The sequence below is a fragment of the Melanaphis sacchari genome, unplaced genomic scaffold, assembly GCF_002803265.2.
Source record: "Melanaphis sacchari strain LSU unplaced genomic scaffold, SCAv2.0 Contig2_pilon_pilon, whole genome shotgun sequence".
Classification (NCBI taxonomy): Eukaryota; Metazoa; Arthropoda; class Insecta; order Hemiptera; family Aphididae; genus Melanaphis; species Melanaphis sacchari.
The window spans coordinates 1,025,452-1,039,633 of record NW_020271173.1 but is presented as its reverse complement, the minus strand read 5'-3'; the positions used below and the strand labels follow the sequence as shown (position 1 = coordinate 1,039,633).

General features: G+C 24.8%; 2 protein-coding genes across 2 annotated transcripts; one reads left to right on the top strand and one right to left on the bottom strand.

Annotated features, from left to right (window-relative positions):
* Positions 1–386: 386 nt before the first annotated feature.
* Positions 387–11,694, bottom strand: LOC112596056 (sodium- and chloride-dependent transporter XTRP3-like). Its single transcript, XM_025341523.1, has 11 exons — positions 11,430–11,694; positions 6,064–6,296; positions 5,648–5,860; positions 5,420–5,572; positions 5,065–5,306; positions 4,754–4,904; positions 4,097–4,322; positions 3,809–3,968; positions 3,572–3,734; positions 998–1,222; positions 387–613 (listed from the first exon to the last, which is right to left on the bottom strand). Exons 1-11 carry the CDS (start codon positions 11,692–11,694, stop codon positions 485–487), a joined length of 2,160 nt encoding a protein of 719 aa, XP_025197308.1. The 3' UTR covers positions 387–484.
* LOC112596057 (E3 ubiquitin-protein ligase ZNRF2-like) lies at positions 6,581–10,461 on the top strand. The gene is made up of 2 exons (XM_025341525.1): positions 6,581–6,726; positions 10,242–10,461. The coding sequence occupies exons 1-2, from the start codon at positions 6,581–6,583 to the stop codon at positions 10,459–10,461; spliced, it is 366 nt and encodes a 121-aa protein (XP_025197310.1).
* Positions 11,695–14,182: the final 2,488 nt, after the last annotated feature.

Genomic DNA, 14,182 nt, shown 5'->3' with positions numbered 1-14,182 from the left:
CACAGGTACTCCAATTATGTTATGTCATATCAATACGTTTGTTTAAAAATGTAAGTATATAAAAAAATGTAGTCACAGTTACAAATATTATTTTCATAGAACTACTGCTAAAACAATTTGATATAAGCAATTTGACCTTTTTCCTACTGTGTTAATAGGAATTTTACGTATTTTTATTCATATTAGGTATATATATTACATCAAGATAAACCATGAATAGCTCTTTAAACAATTTTGGAAAACAAATGATATTGATATTGAATTCACTATAAATAGATAGTATCTACTAGATACTATGTATATTATGCCTATGCGTAAAAAAATTTAATTTCAATTTAGATTTATAGCTATTTATATTAATGTATAAGAAGTTTAAATCACATCGATACATAATAATATAATCATAGTATAAATTTTACTATACATATAAATTATAAAATATTATAACATAAGTATAATTTCATGACATGTATTAAGTCCCATATTAAAGATAAACTTGACCTCTCGCAGATTTCCAAGAGTCAAGAACCTCAATTTTATACATACGTACTGGAGCTTGGGCTATTGAAGTATCTAGCTCTTCATCAATTTCTGAATCATGACAATCGTCAAACTAAAAAAAATATACACATACGATGTATAAATGTATTTCATGAAATGAATTATTTGTAAGTTCCAGTATACAGTTAGAATATTAGGAATAAAATAAATAACAATTTTTGGCTCGGGGATTAATATAGATACAACATACGAGTATTGTATCTATATTTATAATTTATTTTGCTTCATTATAGGTATACCTATTATACGAAACAGGCATAAAAAGTATATATTGTTATTTGTTTTACATTTCTTATCTCAGACTTTAAATTTATCTAATTTAACCAACTTTATAGGTATTATTTAACATTGTTAATTATTGAAATTTCATGATTAAAAAAAAATTATAAATATAAAAAACCTTGATATGTATTATCATGTGTACTTATATACTTACATCAATTTCCGTGATGATTCCTTTTCCAGACAATCCTGAGTCTGATCGCTTAATATGTTCACTAGTAGTTTTTTTTGCTTTATTCAGAGATTCTAAAAATTTGAAAGTCAGATTTTGTCGACTATCCACCATGCAGAACGCCAATATTAAAAGAAGACATACAGCTGTGATCGCCCAAATTATAAGTTGAGCCCAATATGGATACCTCATCTTTGTTAAGAAATTCTGAAATAATTGATAAGTTTTATTTTTTTATTAACTTCTAAATTAATGTTGTATAATAGATAAATATATATATTGTTGATTATGCGATGAACTTCATTATCATATAGAAAATCAGTATCTAGAAAGTATCCGCGTAACTTTTTTTTAAATTTAGTGACTGATGTTATATACTTATATAATAAATAAACTTAGAGATTGCAAATGTTTACCAAATAATCAAATGAATATTTATCATTTTTACTGACAAGTGATATGACATAATTTTCAAATTATTTATTATTTCATTTAGGTAAGATGAAAATTTTGTTTACTAGTAAAAACTTTGAAAATGTAATAAAACAATACAAGTAATTTCTCATAATTTTTTCTTATAGAAAATTATTATTAATACATACTTAATTTTTTTTTTTACAAGTATAAAAAGTTAATTTTTTTTACAAAATTTATTGAAACATGAAAATTTGGAAATTATTTTGAATTATAAAAATTATAAAAGATATTAATTCATCACCTTAAGTTTGAAAATTTGTTACAAGTTATTTAATAAGTTTATTTACTAGACATTAAAAAAAAAAAAAAAGATTAATTCACAATTTCACAATATATTTTTATGAGAAATTAAGTTAGAATATAATTTACATTTATACAAGAAACCTTTTCACACCATTTTATGGTAAGTCAGAATAAAATTAATATCAATAATATACACATTTAATATAATATATTATTATAATATATTATACTATTTTAAATTATAATAGTTATGAGTGTAATAAATGCAATGTTTTTAACAAAAATTAATTTAACTTATTGTATTAATATAATAATAAAATTAATTTATAATAATAAGTTGACATACTAAGTATTATACTGTCTTCGCTCAGAATTGTCTTTGGTATAAAATGATTTATCATTGAATTCAAAAAAAATAAATTTATTACAGTTACATACTCAATGAAAAAATACAATCTACACCTATTGTAAACTGGAACTGTAACTTACTAATTCACTTTATTTTTAATGTGTAATTTATAGCGGTGTGTACTATAAAAGATTTAAATATTTATTTAACCTTACACTAAGCTCAATTAAATTGTAAATTTGATATATCATACTTTAATTATAAGTCTCTAAAATTTAAGCAATTTATTATTCTCTATTTTTTTTAAATTTTAATGATTTTAATTTTCACTGATAACTATTTTAAATAATAATAAACTTATTTATGACGCTTGTAAATATTATTGCGTATAAAATAATAGATGACTATCTACAATTTAGTATTTTACAGTAAAAAAAAAATATATTTATATTATAGTTTATATACAGTAGTCACTCGATAATTCGAAATTCAGAGGACCAAGTTAAAAATTCGATTTATAGAGGTTTTCGATTTACCGAGTGTTTGGATAATTGAGGGACAATAATTAATTCGAATTAAAGAAAGGTGAAAAATTATTGTATGTATGTACATATTACATTTATTTTGACATCTATTTATTATACAAAATATACATACATACATATTATTATATTTTATAATTATTAATTTATATTTATTTATTATATTATTATATTTTACATATTAAAGAAATCTGTTATTTTTTTTGTGATAAATTGCAGGCCAGTGGCCACAATTTGGTTCATAGCGTTGTCTAACTTATTGATAGCATTGAAAATTGTATCGCATCTTTTTTCGTTCATTTCAGATTACTCAACAAATTTACGTAATCCTGACAAAAGTTTAGATTAGGTAGATAAGGTACGATAACGTTTATCAACTACGATAATATTAAACCACCAACGTTATAACTTATAAGTTTCATTACGATTATGTCAAATAAATTGTACGTTATCTTCATATGTATGTACATTGTACATACATATGAACTTACATATAATAACGTTTAAGGAAATTCGAATTATAGAGGTTTATGGAATAAAAATTCAAATTGTAGAGTGTGTCCCACCGTCAGACATTTCGAATTATCGAGGGGACCGGAATACATGCATTTTCTTCTAATTATAGAGGTTTTCTCAGGGGACTTAGTGTTTAGTTCGATTTATGGAGTTTTTCGAATTATCGAGGTTCGAATTAACGAATAACGACTGTATCATATACTTATGTGAAATAATTAAATATTTAAATACTTTTTATTGTTCAAAGAATAAATTATTATGCAAGTATATGTTTATGAAAATTTTTGTTGATCAATATTCAAAGGTCTTAGAAATAATAGTTTTTTTTTTTATAACAAATTGAAAATACAAGTTTTTTTTATTTGAAAATTCAAATTCATTTTAAATGTGTATGGCTTAAATTACAGTAATTTGAATATTTTTACTTACACTCCTATGTGTCCAAACTTCATATCTGAAGCCATCTAAAATACCAACTGTCAAGATAGATGAAAATGTTAATATCAGTAACATTGGAGTAATATGTCTCCAAATGAATATGGATAAACGACCAATTGTATGTCCAGTCATATCATATATATCAAGTAAGAATCTAATAATTAAATTATAAATAATACATTATTAATTCACAGGAACTAAAATATTATTATATTATATAGCACTTACTGTTTATATCCATAAATGAATACAATAATTAAAACCTCACAAAGAGCTAATACCGTCAAACACGGGTTGATAAAAACTTCATTGTATAATGAAAGCCAATATACACCCGTTCTAGTCGTAAATACCAATCCACAGACACAACATATTGTACAAAGTATGCCTATATTAAATATTTTAAATTTAAATATTTTATTTATTTTGTTACTGCCAGAGTAATAATATAATCTTATGTCATACATCAATGATAAAAATTTAAATAATAGATTATATTAAATATTGAAAACTTACTTGAAATACAAAATTTAGACAATTTTTTCAAACATTTTACTTCAGTAAGTGCCCAGACAAACCAGTTCAATAAACGTAATAACCATGCTGTACTAATCATGAGAAGTAATATTTGTGGAATATTAATGACAAATTTAGTTTGATTAAAGCCAGTAATTTTTTCAAACGAAAAAGTTGTAGTAAACTCTCCGAGAGCTATAAAAATTAGGCCAATACCATTACTTGCCTGTAAAATATTTTTAAATTTTAACTAATATAGTACTTATAGTATTGTAATTTATTAAATTATAGTAACATAACTCTTTTGACTTTCTTCATATAAAATATTTTTATTTATTTTTTTTTTTTTATTAAGAAAAAGACAATCTATACACATAATCTGTACAATAAGTCATTATGATAACAATTAGAAATTATCATAACATGATAGGGTAAGTCACCCACTGGTAATACCCCTCACACAAATATTTAGGTTTTCAATATAAAATATGAAACAGAAATAATATTGATATAATATAAATTATTGAAATAGATTTAATTGTAGTAAAATCTTATATATAGGAATTATATCTTTATTCATAAAACCTCGAAATCTATTACATTATGCAAACCATGCATTTTTTTATAATAATCAGTTATATATCTCAAATATATTACCAATTTGAATTGATTTTCCATGTTACATTCTTGAACATCAAAACTCATTAATGTGTCGTCTAATTTTCGACTAGCAATTAGTGCATCATAATTATTGCTATAAAATACGTGTGCAGGCATATCTTTAGAATTATCCCATTTATAAGCTGATCTAAAAATCATGAACACTAAGATTAAATAGTGAAAAGTTTTTATAATTGCTTTAAAAACTTGATAATTTGAAATCAAAACAATTAAAAAATTAAAATGAATATAAATAAACGTGTTTTGTTTTCAATTCACAATATTATCATATTGTAGTTTGATTTTACCCGATAACGCAATTTTTAATGTCCTGTAATACATTTGGTATTATTGTGGAAACTATAAACCAAGTCCACACAAATACTAAAATGAAACTGAAAGATACCACCACAGTGGCAGTCAACAGAAAATTGCTTTTACGTTTAGAAGATGAACCGAAAGACGTCCATGAACCATGTACTAATCCCAAAGAACAAAATACTTGGATAACAGCATCAACCCAGATCGGGAAAACCAACAAGTCTTTTAACTGTAAAATAATGAAGAAGATACTATAATTTCTTATAAATACCTATACATAATGATATACTGTACATCATTATATTATTTTGAATATCCAAAATAAATTTAAAAACTAATTACCTCTATAGACGTGATATACAAGAAGCTAATATATCCATAACCTGATTCTACAATGTATACAACAACTAATAAAATTGGCGGGATTGCATATATTATAATTTGAATATAAAACGGTAAACTTTGAAATATTGAATTCGAAAAATTAATAAATGCCTGAAACAATAATAAATACCATAATATTAAATAAAAATTATACTCTATTCTAAATAATATTAAAATAATACATACTTGAATATACTTGTTTTTAAATGTAATCCAAGCTGCTGCCAGCATTATAGCTAAAAAGAACCACGTGAAAAACAATGAAAATGCTTGTACCGCTTGTATCTCACTAGTTTCATCCATAGAACTTGTTACGTTTAATACAGTTTTATGCCAAAATGACTGAGATCTTTTGGGATCAATAGATGGTTGTCCATGTGGAGGCCACAGTTCTGGAAACTAAAATAAAATAATAAGTAGGTAAAATAGTTATATTTAAAATTAAAAAGTACTACAATTCTTTATAAAGTGATGATATTTTATAGTTTTGTATATACATTTAAAAATAATAAGAAGTAATTACAGTTTTACTCTATATTTAATAAAATAACTTTTAAGATGCATATTAGATATATTCAGAACTTAAGAATATTAATAGTTACCTTATTCATGTCAACCATGTATTTAGTTCCCCAAGTTATGATAGTTCCATAATAGCAAGACATAGCGATATTTACTAGGCACATAACCATGCCAATGCCTCCTAATTGAGGATTAATTGTTGTCCATATTGTTATGCTATTATGTCTCAATTTTTGACCGATTCCAATTTCCATAACAAGTAATGGATAACCCACTAAGCACATAATAACCATGTATGGTATTAAAAAAGTACCTGAAATTAAAAATTAATGTAATAATAAAATCATAATTAAAATTCTATTTTGTTTTTGAACGATATTTTTTTATTATAAATTACTAGTAAAGTAAAAACAAATTACTTAATATTTCTTAATTCCTATCAATATTTATTTAAATTGTGATTATCAACAATATATTTTTACAGTTTTTTATATCTTATCATAATATATAATTAAAAAATGTATTTTCATAGTTACTAGTTTTTATAGAAACATTTAAATTATCATTAAAATAATAAACAAAATTTTAGAAACCCAAATGAATCAAAGAAGAAGCAATAATCCAAGTAAAAAATGGTTTATGTATTTATATCGTAAACTTAAAATCTGTAAAAAGCGCCGAAAAGAAAATTGTCCAATATGTCAGAAAATCATTTCAAATAGTTCATTGTATCATTTTAACATGTAAGTTAATATATATTTAAAAATTTTAAATTATTTTATTCTTTAGGAAAAGTTGTTATTAATAACTAGAAAAAACAAGTACTTCAAAAGTTTCACTTAGAACTTCCTGATCTATCTATATAGATTGAAAATTTGGTCCAATTGGTATTTTAGAGAAATAATCGTTCGATATTTTTAATTATACACCTATGTCTTATATGAATATGAAACAAAAAAATAGCAAAAAGTAATAAATTACAAAACATTCATTCAAATGCATTTCGTGATTTACTTTTCAAAATAAAGTGATTATAATGAGATGTTAGTGTTAATCAAAGAATATTATTGATTTTATTGTTATGCAATTTTCAATTTTTATTACTAGAGTCAATAAATAATTTAATACAAAATAAACTATATAAATTTTTCGGTTTTAAGTATATATCTAATAATCTGAATTTAAAAATATACTTTATATCAATATATCCATTTAATAGCTGTGCTTGGTGATTCTTTTATTGAACAACACTCATTATTTAAAAATTTCTTATATAATTTCCATTTGAAATTAAATATTATTTTTCACAATAAAAATCTATTTTTATTGTTTTAACTTTTTAAGATTTTTATTATTTTGAATGACAATATACGTTTTCAATTTCAGCTTCTAAAGTAAATTTTAATAAAAATTTTTGGAATATTTTGGTATTTATACATATAAATTGAAATTCGTACAGGTAACTTATAAGTTATTAGTTTTTAAAGTTTAAGTAATCAGAGTAGTAGACTAACATTTAACTGAGTATATATATACCACTCCACTTTACTTATCTAAGCTTTAAATACTTATAGCTCATAAACTTAACTCCAAATTTCAATTTTGATGTATCTAAATACTACAAAAAATGTTAAGCTTCAGAAAATTGAATTAAAAGCATAATATGACTTATGATAATCAGAATATTTAAGAAAAAAAATTGTTTATTACTGAAAATATTAGTATATAAGCAACATTTTTTTAAAAAATATTAATAGATTTTAAATATTGAGTTTTATTTGATAAAATAATCATCTTGTATACTATTTTAAAACATACAATTTTGTATGTTATTACTATTTTAAAAATAAATATAAACTATTTCATAGGAGAAAATTAATTAACATAATATTTTAAATTAATTAAACTATATATCAGTATGTAAGTGTATAAGATTATTAATAGCTAACAAGATATATAAAATGTAATATGTATTATACATTGGTATTATTAAAGGTACCTAGCTATTTATATTTTAGCACACATATTTCGATATTCTTTGTAATATAAAATAAAAATTAGATATTTAAATATTTTCTTGTTAGCAAAATTTAATTATAATAATAATTATTTTATTTAAAAATATTCAGAATAAACAAACTATAATAACCTCTTTAACTTATAGATGTAGGTTCTAGATATTTGAAAATCAATGAAGTTGTGCGTGTTAAATTTAAATTAAATTCTAACGTACCTATCACGCAAAAACTGTAGCTACGAAAGAAATAAAATATAATATACCTATATAATTTTAATCATATCTAAAGAACTAATAAATAATAATTACTATAACAACTTATAAAGTAGGTATGTAAATAATTATAGGCATTTGATATTTGAAATTGATTAAATATTGTATATTTAATCAGTGATTATAGTATAAAATGTTGATTAGTTGTTACTTAATTGATAAAATTTACATGTTAAAAATAAAATATGACGATATACTAATATTAAATATATTTAAACATTATTTTATGATAATAAAAGAAGTTGTTATTTATCTAAAACATCAAAGTTATAAGTTAAAGTAAATCGATTGTTAATCTATTATTAATAAATATCACAAATAAGTAAAAAACTATTGGGTTTTCCTAACTTTATAGTTATTCATTGCACAAAAACTTCTTAGTAGAATATCAGTTATACTATATAAAATTATTTGAATATTATAAAATATTTAATTTTATGAATTTAGCGCACTAAAAAAGTCATTTAAAATTTAGTGATTACTATTATCTATTGAATAGTATTATTATATAAGTAACAAATAAAATACAAAATAATATAAAAATTAGAGAATAACATTTAGGGATTAAAATACGTAACGTTTCTATTATCTGTAATTATTATTTTTAAAAATTTAATTTAATTAATTTTATATGAATCAAACAAAGTATTAAGTCAATAATACATGATACGACCCTTGATGATAGAGCCCCAAACAAACAAATATCAATTACATTTTTTATAATCATCAACATATTATTGATATAACTACAGTACCTAATAATAAAAATTATAACTGACCGTGGATATACCAGAATTATATTTTACAGTAAACTAAGAGTTATTCTAACAATCTAACTTAATCCCTAATTTATAATCTATCCATCTCTATTAATTACAAACTATTAGTGTGGGAACATTAAACAATGTATATGTGCTTTTATAGTTAACAAAGTCGATAACCTAGTAAGTTTGCAGCAAATTAAAAAAAAAATCAAAGATATTTTTTGTTATTTCAGTTTATATCAATTATGTGAACATTTCAGTACTAAGTTGAAGTTTTATAAAATAAATTTAAATTTGCAATTTTTTTTATTTTTACTGTTAAGTATACAAATTTTAATTATACATGTATAACTTAAAATTTTTTTATAGGTAATGACTGCTTTCATGTACGTATATACTATATAGTAAACATACTACTATTCGAAATTATAAAAAGTAAAAGAAAACGAGTGTTCAACATCAATCCCGGCCTCTGTAGTGTACTATGTACTATATATAGATACTATAATATATTATTATGTATTATATACTTTATTTTAATTTTTATAATTGTAATATTTGTATATATATGCAACACATTAGTGTAGTACTATAGCTTACTATACAGAGTCTCTACTATTCTAATCTTTTTCAATATTAAATTATTCGATATTTATACACGATACGTCGGTATATACAATCATATGCGCTTAAAATGTTTTTAAGAGGACACATACTTGGACATGTCTAACAAATATATAATTTAGTAAAACCGATGTTATGTTGTTAGCTTTAATATTAGAGTTAACTGTCCTATTACAAATATTAAAGGCAAGAACATTTTATCTGTGCTTCAGTGTTTACCTTTTCGATATTTTAATTTTTAAGCAAAATATGAGTATTATAATTTATAATTTATAAGTGTTAAAAATTTAAAATACTCATATCTAGCTTAAAAATTAAAATATCGATAAAATCTAATGCTTGGATACAGATAATGTTCTCAATATTCTTACTTTTAACTTTGATAATAGGTCAATTCACCGTACTATTTAAGGTAACAAAGATTCTATTGAACGTAAATTTGCTATGTTTTATGTTTGTAAGACTATAACAACACGTGCGGGTGTATCAATAATTAGTTTTAATAATATAAAAATGTATACAACACATTATGTTAACAACCTTTATTTTGATTTGGCATAAATGTTTATTTGTTCTACAGACATGTAGAACAATGTTTAAATATGTCTGAATTGCGAACTAAGATGTACAACGAAGACGTGGCAAATATAGATAGAGATGTTGAATGTGCAATTTGTCTGGAAAATATGGAATCTGGACAAAGAATAGCTCGACTTCAGTGTTTATGTATATACCATAAGGCTTGCATAGATTTATGGTTAAATAAAAATATATGGTGCCCAAATCATCCACCTCTATAATATATAGTATGATCTAGTTAATTTGTTGAACTAATATCATATAAAATGAAAATATAAATAACACTTAACAATTAATAAGAAATATAAACTTATTAATGTTTACCTGTACTATTTTATTAAATAAAAAATAAAATAATTAAAATTTTTTTTAGTCTTACAATTAAAAAGTTCAGTTATATTTTACTTTAATAAAACAATATATTACCTACCAAAAAGTAATAGATATACATGAATATAATTTTTCTAGGTTATAATAGGTAAATTTTATATTTTTGTAAGCTTTATTAAAAAAAATAAAGTTTTTGTGTGTTAACTGGGTTTTTTTTTGTTCATAAATCAAGAAGTGACATTCGTTAAGAGTCATATATTGTGTACCAATAGTATTTTAGTTAGATAGGTACTTAATATTTTATATTCTTTTCATTGTTAATCCGATGATAATTATTATAATTCAATTTTACAATAAATAATCTGAATTATTTCCAAACTTAAGTCGATCAAGTTAATGTACTATTTTATTTTTTATTTATTATCACGTAAAAGAAATATAAAAAAAAATAAATGAAAAATATTATCACATTACCAAATGTCCATATTCGTGAAGAAACACGTCATCGTGTAAATATTAGAGATTAGACTATATATTATGCCTATTGCCTATATGTTATTAAATATTTTATCATGAATTAGCACTTGTACATCACATCCCTATTTGTGGTTTACGTCTTACAAACACTGCTGCACATAATATATGATACTAAATTTTCGTTCAGCATAACTGATATTATTAATTTATTTAATATTAGAAACAATGATCACATTGTCATAAAATTTAAAGATAAAAATATGAAGTGTGTTTATCTAACGGGAGAACGCACGCGGGTGTAATAGTATCTTTTGAGTACCTACTATAAGTTTGTAATACGCATAATATATTATTTTATAAGAACGAAGACAGGATAACTTACCACCACCGTACTTGAGGCACACGTAGGGAAATCTCCAGAGCGTGCCGAGTCCTATGACCTGCTTACAAGCGAGCATTGACGTCTTCATGTCGTTTATCGGCGTTCTGTTTATCGGTCCCTTGCCGCCGCCACCACTACCGTTGTCGTCTTGACACGTAGCGGTCGATCTCTTCTGCGGTCTTTGGCTTTCCAGTTCATCATCGTCGTTTGGGCGGCCGCTACCGTCGGTAAGCGGCACTAGCTCCTGGTTGTCCCTGGGTGCCATTCGCCGATTCTGTGGAAGTCTGCGGTGGTGGCGATATCGCGATCTTCCGGTCGGAACAACTCGCTATACACTGCGGGTATTTGATTATTCTGCCATTCGCCGCAGCAGCAGCAACATGTTCAACACGAACGACGTTAAATATGCAACGGACCGTGTGGATCCCGTACAACGATCACCGCGCCAACACCGGATATTGCGGTAGCAGTGTTGGTATAGTAATATAATGTAGGTGGACACACTAGCGCTATATAAAGTTGGGTGGAATGATGTTGCAGTGGAGTGTAGTGTACTTTCACGTAAAAGTGTATGTGTGTGTGTGTGTGTATTTGTTGGCTTGCACCACCGTCTCCCTATCCACGAGTGTGGAAAATCGTTGTCGAGCGCGCCTGCTCGACACTACCACCGTCCCTTAAAATACGGGCGCGCTCTGTGCTGAGCGAGTATAAACTTTAAGCTGCATGGCTATAACAATATGTGAGCGCAATATCAGGTCACCGCCGCTTTAGCTCCTCACACCTTATCGTAAAATACCGTTACATTTTATCGCCCTCCTCCCCACACCATTTAAATTTTACCTGTATCAAGGACATATTAATAACTATAATATATGGATTGTGTGTCCTCTACACCTTGCTAAAGGTTGCCTATAGTATCAATAACATTGATAGAAATTAGTTACATGGACACGGAATTACTATTTTTTTACTAGAAACATACACCTTTGATTTTTGAAGCTTTAAGTCGTCTATTGTGTCGTTTTCCTTGTATCGTATTTTGATTGGCCGTTGTAAACGTGTAATCATACATATCTATCATGAGTTGGGCTAAACTCAACTTTTGGATACGACACGATAGACGACGTATAGCTATGAACTCAGCTTAACTAAGAGAGAAAACGATGATTTACATTCGCAAAGTCGCGCTGACGTTTCTAAACGATAAAGAAATTAACAAAACACAAAAAATATGTAACGATGTTGCATTAATAATGATATTATTTACTCTTTCTTTTTTTTCTTATTATTAATGAGTACCTATGTAATTAATATGGACTAGGTAAGTTATTTACGCTGTGTTTTTCCAAAAATATTGTTCTCTGGACCGAGCGAGACCTTAATTTCAGCTATCAGTTCATTTTTTTAAATTTAAATGCATAATATAATTATACAGTGAAACCTTTCTTAACGGACATCTATTAATACCGGACTTCTAAATAACGGACACTTTTATGGCAATTTAATTTTTGATTTTGACAATTTTTATTGTAAATCATTGAATGCAATTTATTGGGTGTCTTTAACTACGAAAAACGTTCAACCTAAAACAGTGAAGAAATGTTTTTTTGGTCTGGCTTTAAGAACCATGGTATTATCTAACGTTATTAATGTTATTGACCAACTGAAGAACTTGGCAATGGCAATCTCATTAAATTGATTAACAATAATATTATAGTGAATAAATACATAACACTAGATGATTGTGTAGAGACTTACGATACCGATATTAACGATGTCTATACCAAACAAGGTAGAAACTAGAAAGCGGCGAAGAAAAATATGAGACCTAAGATCAAGAAAAGGATCTAACTCCAAAAATAGGGAGTCTACGAAAGGCACTGACAACAGTGAAAGGTGTGTGCAAATACATTTCTTCTATCGATAAACAGAACATTTAACTATTCTTCAATTCAGTCGAATTAGAAAATGATACACGAAATTACTATGCATCATGGTCTTAAAGAATGTAAAATAACTTTTTTTCAATAAATGTTAATTTTTATCTTAAAATTATTTTTATTTACATTTTCATTAAGTTTTACATACATAATAATATCATGATTTTAAATGATAATAGGTATGTACAATTAATATTTCTATAACCTGACGGGGGCATGGTCGTTTTCGACCAAAAACGTACTTTTTCCTTTTCGGCCGATTCACTTTTCGAAGAAAACAAAATTTTATATAATATATGTATAAAATAAAATAATTGGTATATAATTTTTGTAAAATTAGAGGAATTATATAATTATATAACTTTGAAAATGATTAAAAGTATAAAATGCATAAAATATAGTAAAATAAAATGTAGAAAATTTTTTAAAATATAAGAATATCTATTTATTAACATTATTTTTATGTTACCTAATATACTTGTATGTCACTATATTATTTAAAAAAAATAAAATCTAAACTATATGAGTTGGATTGTGACATATTAACATAAAAATATTGTTAATATATAGATATTCTTATATTTTAAATAATTTTTCACATTTTATTTTACAACATTTTATGCATTTTATACTTTTAATAATTTTCAAAGTTATATAATTTCCTTAATTTTACGAACATTAAATATCAATTATTTTATTTTTTTACATATATTACATACAATTTTGTTTTAGCCGAAAAGGGAAGAATACGAATTTGGTCGAATTTACACACGGGGCAATAAGGGGCAGCTGCCCGTGGCGCCAGATTTATAA

Excerpts from the sequence above, each read along its gene's own strand:
- LOC112596057 (XM_025341525.1), top strand. The coding sequence starts at position 6,581 with ATGAATCAAAGAAGAAGCAATAATCCAAGTAAAAAATGGTTTATGTAT. Across the intron at positions 6,727-10,241 it reads TCATTGTATCATTTTAACAT|ACATGTAGAACAATGTTTAA; the intron begins GTAAGTTAATAT and ends TTTGTTCTACAG.
- LOC112596056 (XM_025341523.1), bottom strand. The coding sequence starts at position 11,694 with ATGGCACCCAGGGACAACCAGGAGCTAGTGCCGCTTACCGACGGTAGC. Across the intron at positions 3,735-3,808 it reads TTCATTTATGGATATAAACA|ATTCTTACTTGATATATATG; the intron begins GTAAGTGCTATA and ends TTTAATTATTAG. Across the intron at positions 1,223-3,571 it reads AAGTTTGGACACATAGGAGT|AATTTCTTAACAAAGATGAG; the intron begins GTAAGTAAAAAT and ends CAATTATTTCAG.